This window comes from Amblyomma americanum, chromosome 1 (genome assembly GCF_052857255.1).
Source record: "Amblyomma americanum isolate KBUSLIRL-KWMA chromosome 1, ASM5285725v1, whole genome shotgun sequence".
Classification (NCBI taxonomy): domain Eukaryota; kingdom Metazoa; phylum Arthropoda; class Arachnida; order Ixodida; family Ixodidae; genus Amblyomma; species Amblyomma americanum.
Genome location: NC_135497.1, coordinates 514887835 through 514906650, shown reverse-complemented (window position 1 = coordinate 514906650; position 18816 = coordinate 514887835). Strand labels below are relative to the sequence as shown.

The following is an 18816-nucleotide window of genomic DNA, read 5'->3' as shown; positions in this document are numbered from 1 at the left end:
CGAATATGTGTTCTCATGTTGTCAACAGCAATGTATGTAGCAACAGGACGCTCCCGGGCAACAAGAACAGTTGCTGCTGCTGATGCACATTTAGGCAGTCCAAGGCAGATACGGAGAGCTTGCGCTTGCACACTTTGAAGAGTCTTGATATTTGTCTTTCTAATGGAACTGAATATCGAAAGACTGTACCGCATGTAGCCCAGAAATAGAGAACGGTACAGTTGTAGCATCGAGCGCAATGATGCGCCCCAGGACTTTCCCCCAAGGAAGGAGAGGACGTGGACAATCGCAATTAGTCTCTTTCTCAAGTCGTAGATATGTGGACTCAACGAGAGGTTCCTGTCAATGACAACACCAAGGAAGCGGTGGCTTCTCTCATAGGGAATGGCTTCGCCATTGATGCTAATGGGTGATGAGAGACGGTAGGGTGAAATAAAGCAGCCCGTCTGTAATTGTCGCCATGTGGCGCTGGATAAGGGCGACAAAGTACTGTGGGGTGGTGGTAATGTCATGCGGCTGAGTTCGTAGAATGCGGTGATTTCATATGTGTAAAAGACCGATTGGGCCTCTTGCGCAGGGTTGGGTGCCTGATCGTCCGGGGTCCAGGAGGAGAGTTCTCGGGCCAGCGCATGAACGCGCTCATTACCTTGGATCGAAGCATGCCCAGGGATCCACGACAGAGTAACCGTTCGGTCGAGAGAGGTGGCTGTGGCAAGAATACGGTGTGTGGCCGGCGTCGCCACGACGTTTAGGTAGTGGCGGTATGCGGCCTGGGAATCTGCAAATTTCGGTTATGTTTTTATCGATGGTGGAGTGGGCCAGCGCAAGTGCGATGGCGGCTCCTTCCGCCTCTGCAGGTGAATTAGTTCGGATAGTGGCGGCGGCCCCCACAGTGCCGTCTTCATAGGCTGCGACTGCCGTGAAGAATCCTACTTTAGAATTTTCTGCCACGTCGACATAAGGGATATCGGAGCGGTTGCTGTATGTTTTAGAGTAATAGCTCGCTCGAGCATGCCGCCTACGCTGATGGAGGCTAGCGCTCATATTGCGCGGTAGGGGCTTCTGATATATGTGATTCTGCGGGTGCAGAGAAATCATGTAAGGTGTAGGACTTGTTGGGGTGGGAATGGGTGGATTGAGACGGAGCTGTCGCAGTAGGCATTGTCCTGTTTCCGTGCGACTCAGGCAGACTAATTGGTTGGTGCGTTGAGCCTCTATTAATTCGATCACGGTATTGCGGGTACCAGTGGCCAGGAGGCGTTTCGTGCTAACCATCCGTGGAAGGCGCAGGGCGGAGGTGACAGCCGTGCGTATTAGGATGTCTGCCTGTTGTGTTTGGCGCTGAGTGAGTATGTGGTATGGGAGGTGGTATGTAATGCGGCTGATGATTAATGCATTTGTCATATTGAGGGTCTCGCGTTCAGACAGCCCATGATTGCGTGCTCCCACCCGCTTGATTAGTTTCTGTGAAGTATCGGTGAGTATGAAGCCTCCACCCAGCGTACGTCACATGCAATTTTCATCGTGTAATACCTGCAAAGATATTTTTTTTCTTTTCTCGAGAGGTAAATGTGCGTGTCCTTGATCTAACCTCAAACGCACCGGTTAGGAGGCATCAATTTTTTGCTTATTTACCAGTGAAACTGGCGAAGCTTTCAAGTATAAGTTTTGTCGAAAGCGGGGATTTTTTTTTTAGAAATGCCATCTGGGCTCTGGAGCGGAAAGGACAGATGAGAGTCTGCCCAAGTAGTTGTCAGTTTTCGTCCATACTTTCGTCTAGGAACAGGAAGCTCAATTAGTGGTGCTGTAGATCTTATTCAGGCCGTATACGGAGGTTGTAGTGCTTGTTACAGCATAGCACACGAGGCACACACTGCCAGACAAACAACTTTTCTTGATCATCCACTAAGGAAGAAAGCTTCCGAGACTTAGCTTGGCGAGATCCTATACATGAGCAGATGATCTGGTGTAAATCCTAGCGTAAAGCACGCAATCTAGACTGCAGGAAAACTGAAAAAAAGATCCAGCCAGATTTTCCTTATGGCGTTTGGTGTTAATCAATATTGTTTCGCCACTATAGGCCTCGGCTTTGCCGAAAAAAAAAGCTATATATGAATAGCTCATGCTGTTCACATACTAGCGGTCAGATCCATATGTTATGCTGATGAAAGAGCATGTGCATGCTTTTTTTTTTACTCGCTTTTTATTGATATTGCTAGTTGTAATAACGTCACAGGTCGGGTTTTAATACACAAACGCAATATACACATCATAAAGTGTTCATAATCACGACCGCAAACAATAGTAAAAAACTAGAATAAAAGCTCGAATGCCAAACTTGTCGCAACTGAGTTGCATTGTCAAATACCGCAGCAAAAGCACATAGTATACAGTGCGAGCACATTGAACATAGAATGCAAAAAATAGTGGGCAGTGCCACTAGAACAATACAATAACGGCAGCATGACACAGACACTTTCTAATCAAGTGTGAATTAAGGAAACAGTGAACTTTTAAAATGGTGCGAGATGAATTATCCTGACACCCCCCTTCCCTCTCCTCTTTCTTTTTGGCGCATGCAGAACCACGCCTTTTAATCAAACAACGAAAAGCATCACTTTCCAATCACCACAACAGAAACAGGACAAAAGCGAACAGAATAGGGTCAGTTTATGGACAAGCACTACAGCATCAAGCCGCCTATAGTCGCTGTACGTCAAGGCGCCTTCAAAGTGGTGATGATGTGCATAGGCGTTGGCGCACTGAGTTCGAATGCAGCAGGTGGAAAAATTTAAGCAGTCACGATTGACTGAGAACTTACGCTAATGAAGAATTCGCGCAGGTTTTTCATTTCATTGTTCTTTAGAAACTGCAGTGCGGCGCACATCACTGCACCTCAGGCAAGTGCATTTTTTTTGCCTGTTTTAGTGCATCTGTATGTGAATATATAAATTCGTCACGGAAATCTTTTTGTTTAGTTTTTGCTGAAAATTACCCGATCAACGTGTTCATTCACAGAAAATTATTATTTTGACCTCGCGTGCATATCGACCCTGCCGATCGAGAGATCGCAACGCCGCTAGCTTTAGTCGTAGGCCCTCAGCGTTCTGCAAAGTATTCTTAATTGCTCCCCAATCATTGCATAGGACGAGTTAGGCTTGTTGTGGGGCTAGTTCTTGTAACTTGCGAGAACGAGTTTGCAGGCTAGCTGGTGCATTACTCGAATTTGTTTCTAGCGCAGATAGACAGCACAGGAAGAAACGAACTTGACAAAACAGAGCTCTAACTAACAACTCGGGTTCTATTGACAGATCTCTTGTTTTTATACAGCAGCTACTCATATCAGCAAAGTGAAAGAAAAAAATTCACACACGGACATATGAGGTCAACTGAGATTCTGTCATCCCTCGAGGAGGAATGGAGTGAATTCTTTTCTTTCACTTTGTTGATACGAGCAGCTGCTGTATAAAACGAAGCGGTCTGCCAATAAAAATCGCGTTCATAGTTAGCGCTCTGTACCGCCAAGTTCGTTTCTTCGTGTAATGTCTTTCTGCTATAAAAACAAATTCTAGTTTGTGTAAATCTTCACAGATGTTAAAATTGCACGAAAAAACACAAGACAGGGCACACGAGAACCGCTCGCCAAGGATGACTGCCTTGGCTTCTCCTTTCCTTGTTTGTTTTACACTTCTTTCACGTCGGCTCTACGACTGGCGTCACGGACGCCGGAAGTATATTTCGGGGGGGGGGGCGGGGGGGGGGGCTCGAACAAGTTTTTTTTACTTGTTTTTTTGTTTATGTACCTAGATTTTTCAGATATTACAATCCGTTTGGCTCGAGAGAGAAGAATTAACTGCATGAAAAAATTTGTTTCCTTATCCAGTGTTTCTTATTTGATCGCTAGATGGTGCATATTATACAAGCATTAACGAAAAAGTTACAAAATGAATTTTCAGTGCACACATATTTATTGACATTTGAGAAATTTACATATTTAGGCATTCGCGCGTGAACAAAACCATAACATAAAACAGTTTAAATACCACAATACAAGCAAACGCGCTACAGTACAAGTATACAGTTACCAATAATGCACGCAAGCAGCAGACATTTCGGACAGTGCTGCTCTTTCTAGGTGCTTAGGCGGGATTAAAGGTTGCTGCTCGCTCCGCTGTTCTGCTCACAAACTCCCCGATGACGTCGTCTAAACTTAGGAGCGCCGTTCTTCCTTTCCGTATATGCAAAATCAAAAGATGCGATAACCTCTTTTGAGTCGTTCGGTTGCGCAAATGCGTTTTGTTACTGCGCAGAGCACTAAAAGAGCGTTGCCCAGAAGCGACAGACGCTGGTATGGAAAACAGAAGCTTATCCATCAAATCACGAATGTTTTGCGATTCCCTTTGTAGGATCTCCAAAATGTCCAGTTGTGGTAGAATCAGCACCATTTAGAAGAGTTGATAATAGCATAAACTGCGCCGAGAGTCTGCAGAAGTCAAAATCAACTGCATGCACCCCCAAAGCCGCCTCTAGTTCATCTGCTGTATACCGACTACCTCCAGCGGCGCTGGTTAAGATTCCTTCTAGTTTTACGAGCTGTTGCATGCCCGGATGCTCAAAACGCTGTTTTATTTCACTTATGATTCGGTCGGCGGTAGCGAAATACTCCTTGCGCAACGTCAAGTGCAACTGGCTGGACAGGTCTATCAGTCGTCTCATAACTCGAAGGAAGTTTTGTCGGCCTTGACATACGAGGTTCCTTCAGGCCTAGGCGCGCTGCTGTTGTGCTCTTGTGATGCCGCAGCTTCTCAAACGCAGTTTCAGAGCGCAACTGGGAGATCGCCTCGCAGAGAGCCTCTGCTGTACCTGCTGCACCAGAGAGCCTCTGCTGCACCTGCTTTTTTGCAGCTGCGGCGCATTATGTTGAGCTCTGGAGAGCCCTTGCTAATTCTTCACACGGCCCAAAGAAAGCTACGGAAATGTGGATACCGAACAAGGTTTCAAATTTCTGCAAAAGCCGATCGTAACCTGTAAAAATAGCTTTGCTGCTTTCGGTCACTTAACCTGGTGTCTGCAAGAGCTCCTTGAGTGTCTCTTAGATTCTGGCGTAATTCTCAACGAATCTTTGCATCGACTTGACTCTTAACAGTCCATCGCGTCGGGCAAAGCGGCAGTAAGATATTTGGCCTTGATCTACTCTCCACAGCTGACTCGCGTCCTGTAAGAAGCACTATGTTAGCATAAACACTTTTGCGCTTCTTGGAGTCGAGGACTGCGTTGGAAACATCCATAACAAAAGTAAGAGCGTCTCCAATTATGTCGAAACTCCTGCTATCCTCTTGCAGTACCACATCTAAACTGATTACTGCAATGGACATACAATGACCGTAGCTCACAATCACTGTCTTTCGTGCACACCCGTAAAACGACCGGACATATTCGCCGCCTCATCAAAGCAGTGATCTCGTAAACAGTGAAAGTCCAGGCCGAGGCGCAAAATCATGTCCTTGATGGCCGAGTATAGGGTCTCAGCTCTACTGTCAGACGTGTTATACAGGCCGAGATACTATTCCCGAACTTCGATATTCTCGTTCTGCACCCACCGCACGCAAAAGGTGAACTGCTCGTCACCATTTACATCGGTTGTTCCATCAGCAATGATACCAAAAAATGGACTAGACTTCACGTCCTCTATAATTTCTCGTCGCACACTATGGGCCATAATCTCTAGAAGCTCATTCTGCATGTCACCGCTCACCCATTTATTTCTCATAGTCATCCACGTCTTAAGGACCGGGACATCCTCCGACCTCTCGTCGAGCAAATCGAGCAAATTTCCATCACATTTACCTAGTCCTCGAAGAGCTTGACCTGTGCGGCAGAGGTGGTGGTGGTGGTGAAAGCATTCATTTGAAAATTGCAGAGAGGTCGCATGGGGAGCAATCCCTAGTGGGCCGCTCCCCTTAAAGTACTAGGTGGAGTCCCTTATTCAGGGACCCCATTGGTCTGGGCCGCCACTCGAGCTCGCTGAACTAGGGCTTGTAGGGCCGGTAGGTCCAGGCAGCTGAGAAGGGCCGCCTCCCAGTCCTCTTGGGTAGGGGAAGTGGTTAGGGGCGGAAGAGAAGGACTGTGTTGACATGCCCAGACCATGTGGAACGCGTCAGCCACCTCCCCACAGAAAGAGCAGAGGCCAGAGAAAGAAGCGTCTAATGTTTGAGCACAGCTGCCGGGCACAGTAAAGTGTTAGTAAAAAGTCTAAGCAGTATTCTCTTGATCGCTTTCCCTAGCCCCGTGAGAGGAGCCGGGTACTGACGGTGCGAGTCCCGGTAATAAGCGGAGATATCTTTGAAAGTTAACAGATGACAGGAGTCCTGGTCCAGATCGGTAGGGTCTACGTCGGGGGCCCGGTTAGTGAGTGCGCGGGCGACCGAGTTGGCGGCCTCATTCCCTGGTAGGCCCTGGTGGCCTGGAGTCCAAATGAGAAACCGGATCGTGGGGTCCTGATCCCGAGCTGCTCTCCGAAGTATTCGTTGCGCTGTTGGCGTTATCCAGCACAGTTCATAATTTTGGCAAGCTCCTCGCGAGTTCGATATGATGAATTTAGATCGAGCGTGGGAGGCGGCTAGGGCGATTGCTACCTCTTCCGCGTGGGTTGTGCTAAGTGCCTTAAAATTGAGGCCGTTCACCTGTCTTCCCTTGTGAACGACTGCGGCCGTGTACCATCCTCCCCTGGAATGATGTGGGCCCGCAACGTCTACATAGAAAACGCTGTGTTTGGAGCCATAATGGCGGTGCAGTGCATTCGCCCGCGCATGACGCCGTCCATTGTAGTTCTTTCTGTCCATTTTGGTAGGAAGGGGTCGAACACGGAGGGCGCCTCTCCATAGTTCTGGCACTCGTACCTTTTCCTCAATGTGATGGTCATGTTGTATATGTAGCCGGCCCAGGAGGCGACGACCGGACACGGTCTGGGCAAGACGCGCGTATTGATTAGTGAGGTGCGCTTCGCGCAGCTCCCGATAGGTGTTCACCAGCCCCAGTGCAAGGAGCCTCGCATTGGAGGTAGAGATCGGGAGGTCGAGAGCCCTTTTGATCATCTTGCAGAGAGAAACCTCCAAGATGTCTTCGTCATGCTTGCGCAAGTGCAGGTATGGAGTCGAATATAGAATTCGACTCGTCACAGAAGCATGGGCGAATCGCATTGCATCCCTACTTCTGAGGCCCCCACGCTTGTTGGAGACGCGGCGGAACATGCGGCCCACTTGATCGCCAACCTTGCGAAGCTTGGCTTTGGTTGTGTCAGCGCGACGGTTCTGGTGAATAAATATAGTCCGAGGACTCTAATCTCAGTGGCTTCGTGTATAGGCCCGCTAGCCAGAGAGAGATCTTTTGCATGTATTGGGGTTTTGCATCTCTGCGAGGGGCGAAGACGTACGAATTCTGATATTTGAGGAGAGCACTGGAGACCACAGTACGTAGCATAGCGTTCCACTACGCCCGCCGCTGCTTGCAGACGGTCCTCCAGTTGACCATTGTTGCCCTCTGTTGCCCAGATGGTGATGTCGTCGGCATACAGCGCATGCTGTACACCTTCAACATCAGTCAGTTGGGCAGGAAGATGGAGCATTGCGAGATTAAAGAGTAGTGGGGACAGCACTGCGCCTTGTGGTGTGCACCGTGTACCCATAGTGTAAGGACCGTGCTCCTTGTCCTGAATGAAGATAATGGCTTCGCGGTCCATTAGGAAATGTTTAATGTAATAAAAAGTGTTGTGTCCACAGTGTGTCTCGCTGAGGTGAGAGAGAATGACGCTGTGTTTCACGTTTTCGAAGGCACGCTTCAAATCCAAGGCGAGAACCACCTTGTCATTGTGAGGGTGCTCGACAAGCGTGAGTACTTACTGGCTGAGTTGAAGCAAAATGTCTTGTGCTGACTTGTGAGGCCGGAATCTAAACATCGTGTCTGCGAAAGTGTTACGGGCCTCCAGATATTGAGAGAGGCGATCTCGAACCATGGCCTCCATAAGCTTGCCCACACAAGACGTTAAAGATATAGGTCGGAGATGATCGGTATTGATGGCCTTGCCTGCCTTTGGGATGAAGGTGACAAGAGCCGTTTTCCATCCTAGGGGAAGGGGTGTGTCGTTTTTCCATATTGCGTTGATGTATTCTAGCAGGGCCTCATACGCCGGCTCAGGAAGGTTGGCCAAAAGCTTGACCGTAACCTTGTCCCTGCCGGCGCGGCACCCCATCTCATTTTAGTAAGAGCCGCCCACAGATCGTGGAGCTGTAATGGACGATCCAGATTATCTCTGCCTGCATAGAGATATTCCTGCCCACAGGGGTCTTGCACTAGACACAGATACTGATCCTGTAAAGTCTGTGCAAGTTGGTCCGTATTACCTTTGAAATTATGAACTGCTTGTTGCAGATGTTTCTGTGTTTCTGCCCGGGTCTGAGTTGGATCTATGAGTCTGCGGAATAGCTTCCAAGTGTTGTCTAGCAACAGAGTTACAGCGATCTAACAAGTTGGAATCGGCGAGCTGGGCAGCATACTCAGCCGCCTTCTGGGTGAGGTCGTGAATCCGCAAGCGGAGTTTCCGGTTATGTTTTTGACGGCGCCACCTCTTAGTGAGGCTGCGCCGCGCTTCCCAAAGATGAAGGAGATGGTTGTCCACATCCGTCATCTTATCTGTGAGTTGTACTTGCTTCTCGTGTTTGTGTAGCGTTCGGAGGAGGGTGTGGGCCCAGGAAGAATAGTCGTTTTGGAGCAGACTGTACGGGGGAAGGGATTGCCGAAAAGCCGTCCAGTCTGGCAGGTGGGCCTGCGCTATGGAGCGGTGTAAGGGGTGAGTGTAAATGATAGTGTTGATAATGCAGTGGTCACTGCCAAGGGTGTCCTCGGTGTTGACCCAGTCTGCGTTTCTTATGTTGCGGGTGAGGGTGGGATCGGGACAGGTGTCTCGAGTTACAGAGTTACCCACACGTGTTGGTTAGACAGGCTCAGTATGAAGAGTAATTCCCAGCGTGGAGATTAGTTCCGCAAGCTTTCTGCCACGCGACACTTCCTTGCGATAGCCCCACAACCGACTGGGGGTGTTGAAATCACCCACAATCAGAAGGGGGTTGCGACCTGCTATCATTAGTGCTTTACAAAAGATGTCCGAGAACTTAATGTTCTTAAGTTTAGGGGCGGTATGTATTTAAGATTTTAATATGTGGATGGGTGGGTCAGTACGACGCAGGGGGAGGAGTGTCACCATCACGTACGAATAGGATAGATTTAGTTGGAGATCGACCTCCTGCGCGGTAAAGCCTTTGTGGACAAGACAGGTGGACGGGTCCCGTTGGAAAGTGTTGTAACCTGACAGCTTCACCGCCGCCCCAGGTTCCTGGAGTGCGACTAATGCTAACGGATGCTCAAAAGTGTCGAGATATAATCTTAAGTGGGCTCGTTTTTTATGGTTTTTGAAACCGCGGCAGTTCCATTGCACGACGGAGAAAGCCTGATGTTTTGGGGGCGGGTGGGCCTAGTTCCCACTGCCATGTTGAATTTGGGGTTGAGCTGGGCTAGACTCCGCACCTACGACTCCCAGGCCCTGAACTGGGATGGACTGCACGGAATCTTCGGCAATTTCGCTCAGGTCAATACTCCTGGTAAATTTTGGTGGGCGGCTGACGTCCTTTAGTGGGCTAGGCCTGCGGCCAAGGCGCGGGCCAGTCTCATTCAACCATGTTTTAATGTTACTGGTGACCGCAATGGTCACCTTCTGAGTGGTTTTCCACTAGCTTACAAAAGTTAGAAAGCTGGCCTACCAACTCGGCTAGGGTGTCCTCCGGGACATCCTCCGACCTCTCGTCGAGCAAATTTCCATCACATTTATCTCGTCCTCGAAGAGCTTGACCTGTGCGGCAGCGGTAGCGCACAGAGCAAACTATGACACGAAGTGCTGCCCTGGCCTCCTCCCGCTGTTTATTGTATTGCTGCGAAAGGAGACGCAAAACAGGGATGCCTGCCTGGCATGACAAGTTTCGGCTCACGGAGGCCAACTGAAATTTGCTCTTTCCATGCGACTGGAACTACTCGATAGCTTTTTTTTTCAATTGTTAAAACGAACCTTAACGAAAGCTGGTTCCATACTTCCAGCACCGTCCCCTCTTTCATCGAAATGTCGACGGCACTCGTGACACAAGACTACGTCGCTCTTGCTTTCATAAAAAAGCCAAGGCAATCGCAAAAACCAATCACGTTGGCACGATCTACCGCCTCGGTTTCTGGGGAACCTGTAAGTTTCGGTTGGAAGAGACCGACAGTCGTACAGCGCTGACTCATCCTCCCTCGATCTGTTTCTTGAATTCGTGAAGGCAAGCGAATGCACATTGCTTGTTTCATCAAAGTTGGTTCCTCCTGCTGTTCGACGTGAAGGACCCGGTGCTGGAGCTTCTATAAATGAAATCAAAGACGTATGGTCACATTTTGCTTTCCACATCGGGCTCCTCCAATTTTCAGTGAATGGTTTTTAATACATGCGAAATCAAGTTTCCTCAACATTTTCCCGAGTCAATGTACAGTATTGTGCGTTTTTATCGCTGACACTTTCAAAAATTTCCCCGCCTCAACCGCTGGCTCGTTTGCGGTGAAACTGCACACAGAGCTTGCGTATTATGGTAACTTTTGTATCGTAGCAAGTTTGACAATGCTACTTACTTAGTTCAGGCGCACATGATGCGAAAACGTAAGCGTCTACGAGAGATCGGCGAGCCAAAACCCGCAGACGACGCTTTTTCGCTGAGAACCGACAGTGGCGCCATCTGTTTTGGGCAGTGGAAACCGTCACGACAAAGCCCCCGAGGCGAGCATTGCAAACAATATTCTTTAAAAGGTAAAACCTCGTTAAATCATTTGTTCTGATATTTTTCCGCTTAATTAGTCGAAAATGTTGTAAGCGCTTCAGTAGAAGCAAACGAAACGACAGGAACGGCATATTCAAACGGCCCGCGCTCTTTTCAACGCTCTCCTCGACGGCCCACACTTTGCGCTACCGCAAACAGATGGCGCCACTGCCGCCCTTCAGCGAAAAAGCGTCGTCTGCGGGTTTTGGTTGCCGATCTCTACGTAGACGATTATGTTTTCGCATCATGCACGGCTCAAGTAAGTAAGTACCGTTGTCAAACTTGCTACGATACAAAAGTTACCATAATACGCAAGCTCTGTGTGCAGTTTCACCGCAAACGAGCCAGCGGTTGAGGCGGGGAAATTTTTGAAAGTGTCAGCGATAAACGCACAATACTGTATAACAAGGTATTATCATTAGCATAGCAGATAGGCGACTTTTGTTTTGGTTGGAAACACTGAAAATGCATACCCGTGAAGAAGTCTGACGGATGGTAGGGACAGCTCAGAATGATAGGTAGAGTCATCGCCGATTGGCTGAACATCGACGGCGTTCGTGCTGTCGGCACGGGCTGGGCTGATTTCTGCAGAAGCGCCGTCTGGTCGCGACCGGGAAAAGCGAATCAAAAAGTGTGATTGAACAGATGCATTGACACAAATGGAAGTCGGGATGAAGTACTAAGCACTGTAAGATATCCTACCTCGAGATTCTCCTCTTCTTAGGTATGTACGCTTAGGAGCCGGTATGAAGAAACTGATTAATTTTGGGGGGAGCCAGACATTACGTGTAAGGCTGGAATTAATACACTAGCGAACACCAGTGACACGGAAACACCACTTCAATGCACCCTGAATTCAATGCATCCACGCAAACTCCGCGAAAGCATACCACCAATACCACGCTGACATGGTACCTACACGTGCATCCGTTTGGCCCCGTTTGACCTCTGGCCTGACTCGAGATGGTGACGAGAAGGCGCTCACTACTTGCCGTGTTTACGACTAAAAACAAAAAAAAAATGCTTTATGCTTTATATTTGAATAACGTTTTTATTTGCTTATTTTGTGCATTTTTATTTATGCACCTTTGGAAAAGGTGGCGATCAACAATGCTGACTTAGCTGACGCACGTGACTATGGGCACAGCGCGAGCCTCGAAACCATGGAGGACACGGAGGAAGGAAACCATAGGAGAGGCCCTCGCTATCCAAGCCGCACATGGAGGAAAGAAGGAAAAGAGGAGAGGCTGTACGTCACATTTTTTGAAGCCGGAAGCGAGTGCTCCGCCATGACACTTGGCCGTTTTCTCAGCCAATGGCATGCGAGCGCCGCGAAGATCAACGCGAGCGGCGCGAGCAGACGATTTCGCGCCGCACCAGGCTGTCGGCAGCTGTCAGACACGGCGGAAAGTGAGACTTCTGCTCCCATTGACAACAAAGACGCTGCGATGCCCAGCTGCTGCGTTCCTGGGTGTCGGTCGCGCACGCCAGGACAAGAACCGGGCGTCACTTTCCACACGTAAGTATACTGCATTTTGTTTTCGTATTTATTTGACTGCGTAATGAGTAAAATGCATGCTCGCAAACATAACGCACGACACGGCGTGAACGTGGTATTCGTACCGCCCCGGCCTTATTGGTGGCTCTTTGTCCGAGTGCAGTGAATAGTATTGTTTTCAAACAGGTTTCCGAAAGATCCAGAGCGAAGGAGGCAGTGGACTGAGGCCGTTAGACCAGGCCAAAGAGACTGGGAGCCAGCAAAATGGACCTGCGTATGTTCAAAACATTTCCTGCCCGAGCACTTCGATCGGATGTCGCCGCTCGTAGTTCGTATACGTGCGGATGCCGTCCCCCTTCAGGTGAGGAACCACCTTCTATACATTCTCAAGAGATTGGAAAGAAATGCTCTTATTGAGAAGGTGCTTTATTATAACTTGACTGCATAAGCATGCGTTCAATATGATGTTTTAGGTGTTCGTGAAAGAAATAGAACGATTTGTGAATAAATGGCTTTAGCTAGACGTTATGATCGAGTAGCGCGGATACAGTACTCCCGCACTGATAAAAAGTAATTGTGTCATTATACTCCTAAACTGGCTGCGGTTTATATATGGCTCTGGTGAAATTCTGCTTACTGTACATGATAATTTATTTATTTATTAGCTTACGCACTCCATCATTAGAAGAAAAAAAAAGAGAGAGCATCGAGCACACCAGTTTTCCTTGGGGCATCATTTCTATTTAATTTATATTACTTGTAGTGTGCAAATGTTTGCGCCTAGCAGTAGGCAGTGCATTTTTTGTTGTCATCTCGGCCATAGCACCTGGGAAGTGTCACTGAGAGAGCACTGTAATTCCTTAAAACTATAGTTCGTTTACAAAGGAAATCACAAACAAGTTCCATAAGGCATAGAGCACCGTACGTATTTGCTCGCGTGATTTGCGCACGTTTTTTCTTTAATTAGGGCCCCATAAAGAGGGTGCGCAATTTACGCGCAAGCGAGTTATCCGAACACGTCCTAAAAAAAAAAGGTTGGCACCCCTCTCCCCGTGGCAACAAGGTTGACACGTCCCCCCCCCCCCCCCCTTTCCCACGCTATAGCTCCCCGCGGGGTGGCATGACATGACGGCACGTGCTTAGCTCAAAGCAATAAACGCGCAAAGATTCAATCGCGAAGTCAGCCGTGGGAGGAGATAACGGGCAATAAAACGGGGCCCTTGCGTGTGGCCCGACTGACTAGCGGCAAACCGTATAGCAAACGGCACGGTAGAGTTTTGGATTCGGGCGCGCGCGCAACTGTTCGTCCGGGACAGCGACCGCCAGCGCGAGCAAGCCGGGTAAACGGCACAGTTCGCACCCGCGTACATGCTGGTGGTCTGGCTCAGCATAGTGCGCAAAATGTGCGAGTAGTTTTTTTTTTTATCGGGTTAAAAGGTTGAAACTTTTTGGGGTGCACAATCTATGTGCGGGCGCAAATTACGCGAGTAAATACGGTAAATGTCATACACATAAGGAAAAAGGGAAGCATGAGACAAAGAAAAAAAGACAAAACACAGGCAGAAAGCTTGGCCAAATGTTTAGGGGAATCCCGTTTTCTTTTGCGAAGTTTCTGTGGAAACAATTTATAGCTTTCCTTTAGCCGCATAGCTGCGCTTGGGTGGATGCCAATGAGTATAATTAGCTCCCTTATTATACAAATACGGCAGTTCTGCATATATAATTCCTCATACACATACCGTACACACCTCATGGGGTATAGCTGGGTGAGCCTGAGGAGAGACACCCCACTCTCCCTTCTCAAAAATATGGTAGACCTGCTGTACTAACAATGCATTTCTCTGCTGTTGCTTTCTTAAGAAAAGGGTGCACTCTCGCCCACTGGCTGTGTTCCATATTGACAGTCTCAGATTGGTACATCTGTCTGATGAATTACATGCATATTTTTAGCTAAGGCTGGCGTTCCAGTGCGAGCATGTGATGCACATCATTATTCATTTACAGCAGGAACCCCTTTCACAGCAGCCAGGCGATGGCACAGCTGTTGCTGCCACTGCTCAGCATGGCGCCCAGCAAGCACTAACACAAAGTCACACATCTCCAGCGTCTCCACTGCAACAGGTATTTTCAAAAAGCGCTGTTTTGTGACTACTACAGCTATTCAAAGCATCACAGTGGCTGTGTATATGTTGGAGTAGGAGCTACAAACACTGCTTCCTGGCACGGGCTCACCAGAAGATTTATCCGAATCCCATGACACACTAGTCATCATATTTCTTAACCCTTCAGACAGCACTCAAAACAGTCTTAAAGTGTGATGCTCCACCTCCATCTTTCACTAGCTGCTTAAAGCTGAACACCTTGTATGCTTGGTACATGATGTATGCGTTAACAGACAAAGAGGGCAATATCATTAGCAATATGGATAAGATATCAAATAGCCAAAGAGACACAAATCTATGCAGTAGCCAATGCAATCAGAACGTTAATGAGAGAAGCCGCAGCGCACAGCAATGGGACATCCCGTAGCAGTAAGAGAAGAGGAAGTAACGGAAGCCTTAGTAGGAATGAAAAGCGGGAAAGCAGCTGGTGAGGATCAGGTAACAGCAGATTTGTTGAAGGAGGGAGGGGAGATTCTGCTAGTAGAACTAGCCATCCTATATATGCAATGCCTTGTGACCTTGAGAGTACCAGGAGCTTGGAAGAATGCTAACATTATCTTTATAAAGGAGACGTCAAGGACTTGAAGAATTACAGACCGATCAGCTTACTGTTCATTGCCTACTAAGTATTTGCTAAGGTAATCGCTAACAGTCAGGACAACCTTTAGGCTTTAATCAACCAAATAATTAGGCAGGCTTTCGTAAAAGATACTCAACAATAGATCATGTTCACGCTATCAGTGAGTGATAGAGGAATGCACAGATTATAACCGACCCCTATATATAGCCTTCATTGATTACGAGAAAGCATTTAGCTCAGTGGAAACCTCAACTGTCATGCAGGCACTGCAGAATCAGCGTGTGGAAGAGTGTTATGTGAAAATATTGGAAGATATTTATAACGATTGCACGCCTACCATTGTCCTCCATATAGTCAGCCATAAAATTCCAATAAGGAAGGGTGTCAGGCAGGGAGACACGATCTCACCAATGCTATTCACTGCCTGTTTACAGGAGGTATTCCGCGGCCTGAAATGGGAACATTTGGGGATAAGAGTTAATGGAGAATACCTGAGTAATTTGCGATTCGCTGATGACATTGCCTTGCTAAGCCACTCAGGAGAAGAACTGCAAAGCATGATCAATGAGTTAGACAGGCAGAGCAGAATGGTGGGGCTAAAAAATAATATGCAGAAAACCAAAGTAGAAACAGCAGTTCGCAATTGGTAGCGAGGTGCTGGAAGTAGTAAGAGAATATGCCTACTTAGGGCAGGTAGTGACCGCTAATACAGATCATGAAAGGGAAATAACTAGAAGAATAAGAATGGGTGGAGCGCATATGGCAGGTTCTCCCAGATCATGAATGGCAGTTTACCATTATCCCTCAAGAGAAAAGTCGACGACAGCTGTATCTTACCGGTACTCATCTATGGGGCAGAAATGTGGAGGCTAATAAAGAGGGTTCAGCTTAAGTTAAGGACAACACAGTGAGCTATGGATAGGAAAATGACAGGTGTAACGTTAAGAAACCAGAAGTAGGCAGAGTGGATGAGGGAACAAACGTGGGTTAATGACATCCTAGTTGAAATCAAGAGGAAGAAGCGGGCTTGGGCAGGGCACGTAATGCAAAGGCAAGATAACCGCTGGTCCTTAAGGGTAACAGAGTGGATTCCAAGAGAAGGCAAGCGTAGCAGGGGGCGGCAGGAAGTTAGGTGGGCGGGTGAGCTTGAGGAGTTTGCGGGAATGCGGTGGCCGCAGCTGGCAAAGGACAGGGTTAATTGGAGACATGGGAGAGGCCTTCACCCTTCAGTGGGCGTAGTCAGGCTGATGATGACGATGATGACATTCCTCCAGAATAAAATTTTTTTACAGGCACCTATGGATGTCGCTGAAAGCCAGGAGACTTTGGCAGGCCCATCACAACAGGTATTTTACAATATGCCATTTTGTGACTGCATCAATTCGAAGAACAACAGTGTCTGCGTTTATGTCGCAGCACGAGCGACCAAAAACAGATTTCTGTAACAGAATGCATCCTGGCACTGGCGCAGAGGAAGTTTTCTCTGAATCGCCTCAACACATTAGTCATTTTTTATAATCATTTTGACAGAACTGAAAACACAGCCTAGCAGTGTGATGCTTTTCTATTTTTCAGTAGTTGCTTAGAACTGAATACATCTTATGCTTTGGTAGAAGCATATCTCTCAAGAATAAAATTTTTTTTCACAGGCACCTATAGATGTCACTGAAAGCCAGGAAACTTTACCAGGCCCATCACAACAGGTATGTTACGATATACCATTTTGTGACAGCAACTGCTAGAAGATTGACAGTGTCGGAGTTTATCTCGCAGCACGAGTCACGAAACGGGTGAATTTTTATGTAAAAGAAAGCTTCCTGGCGCAGGCTCAGAGGAAGTTTTGACCAAGCCACCTCAGCACACCAGTCATATCATGCTTCTCCACTTTTCTCTAGGTGCTTAAAACTGAACGCTTGTTATGTCTCGGTACACACACATTTCTCCTGAACAAAATTTTTTTACAGGCATCTATGGATGTGGCCACAATGCTGGACATTCAGCCAGGGCCATCTCAAGCCTTTCAACTTACACCAGTAAGTTTCATATCGTCCTGTGTGGTTTCCATCCAGGTTTATTCACTGCATGAGGTAGGATGTCGTTGCAATTCTGCAATGTAAAGTGCAGTAGAACCTGCAGTTGTTTGTCAGGCCCCGTGCTTACCGGAGACAGTAGCAGAGTGCAGTAGGTTCTGCAAAGATCCTTCATATAGGATGGTACCTTTTTGTGGAACCACATAAGCACATTAGTAACTGCCACAATATTCTTTCATGTGCCTTCATTGCTTATGTTCGTTACACAAATCAATATAGTCATCTCGTCAGAGTTCCACTACAAATAATCTGTCAGCATCAAGAAAAATTTGGCTGTGCAAGACATACTCCACCAGGTCAGTGATATCTTTCCTACAAAATTTTCTCACGTCATTCCAAACTGGTTTTACTGATTTTGGACCAGGTCATTGACAGCTATGTAGAAAGTATTCGGTGCAAACTGGCATGCGTGCTACATGAAAAATTTGTACTGTCATGTTTTCTTCTTTTTCAGTTGTTCCTTGTATAAGTTTTCATGAAATACTTCTTATATGGGTACATGCCAACCTCTTTAACGTCAGTTCCAGTGGGCATTCAGAAAAGGAGATTGCACGACACAAAATTTAATGCAATAATTTTTAAAGCTGTATGTATTCACGCTTCTACACAGTTGTGCTATTAACCCTGCTTTATTTCTGCAACACTTTGAGTGTATAATAAAAATAAAATGTGTAGACATATAACATTACCTTAACATGCTAGGTGATATGAGTTTAACAATGTGCGAGCGTTTTTCTTTTGCAGCGACATCGAAAGGCATTGAGTACATATGCACTGAAGCTGTTGCATGGCCCAGTAGTGGGCATGCCGAGTAATTTTGTGATTAGCCTCATGTCCTGCTTTCCTTCTTACGCCTTGATGCATGGCGGAGGAGAACAGGGCAACAGGCATTCTAAGGTGGGCTGCATTACTAAACAGTTTATCTTATGCAGGAACTTCCGACTTTGCCAACCGCCCCAGCCTCTGTTGGGACGCCACGAAGAAGGAGGCCAGCAATGGTAAATGGACCTGTCAAATGTGCCTATTTCTGAAGCAGAATTCAACACCATGAATGTCAAATGCTTGTGCATATGCCAAGAGCGTATTTGATAGCGTGAGTGGCCCATCCACAGCATGCATTATTAGCATAATCTTTAACACAGCATGTGCAGGCACCCAGACTGTGTGAATGGACTTAGCTTGATTTCGCCGTGGCAATTTTTACTAATATCTACTAACTGATCTGCATGGTATATTGTATGCAATGATGAATCAATAAACCAATGAATTTTTAAGTGTGTGAGTGGCCTGCATATCAAGCTGAGGAGCACATTATGGAATCTTCTTCTTGGACACCTCTCCATCTACCAGAGGAGAATCGGTGAGTCACAGCTTCATTTATTGATCTATTCAAGTACCCTAAGGGTCCACAGGGGCATTACATAGGGGGAGATGGGGGGGACTCAAAGCGGAACAAAATTGTTTCAAAAACAAAAAAAGCAGCGTAGGTACGGCACTCAGGTGCAAGTCGAGAAACATCATTGCCAAGTAAATATTCTTACGAAAATTCACAAAGAAAAAATAAACAGCAGGTGCGAATTAGTCATCTGAGAAATCA

General features: G+C 47.3%; 1 protein-coding gene and 1 long non-coding RNA gene across 4 annotated transcripts; one reads left to right on the top strand and one right to left on the bottom strand.

Annotated features, from left to right (window-relative positions):
* Positions 1-3953: 3953 nt before the first annotated feature.
* On the bottom strand, positions 3954-11826 carry LOC144116203 (uncharacterized). Its single transcript, XR_013311782.1, has 3 exons — positions 11592-11826; positions 11363-11489; positions 3954-10440 (listed from the first exon to the last, which is right to left on the bottom strand). It is a non-coding gene; the product is annotated as an uncharacterized LOC144116203 (long non-coding RNA).
* Positions 11827-12224: 398 nt separating this feature from the next.
* LOC144116202 (uncharacterized) lies at positions 12225-18493 on the top strand. 3 transcript variants are annotated; one of them, XM_077650927.1, is made up of 7 exons: positions 12225-12408; positions 12574-12748; positions 14392-14508; positions 16422-16475; positions 16779-16832; positions 17094-17162; positions 18152-18493. In XM_077650927.1, exons 1-7 carry the CDS (start codon positions 12338-12340, stop codon positions 18248-18250), a joined length of 639 nt encoding a protein of 212 aa, XP_077507053.1. In that variant the 5' UTR covers positions 12225-12337; the 3' UTR covers positions 18251-18493. The 3 variants fall into 3 exon arrangements, with proteins under 3 accessions (XP_077507053.1, XP_077507054.1, XP_077507055.1); XM_077650928.1 differs by having other exon boundaries at positions 12274-12408; positions 14395-14508; XM_077650929.1 differs by lacking the exon at positions 16779-16832 and having other exon boundaries at positions 12274-12408.
* The last annotated feature ends 323 nt before the right edge of the window (positions 18494-18816 follow it).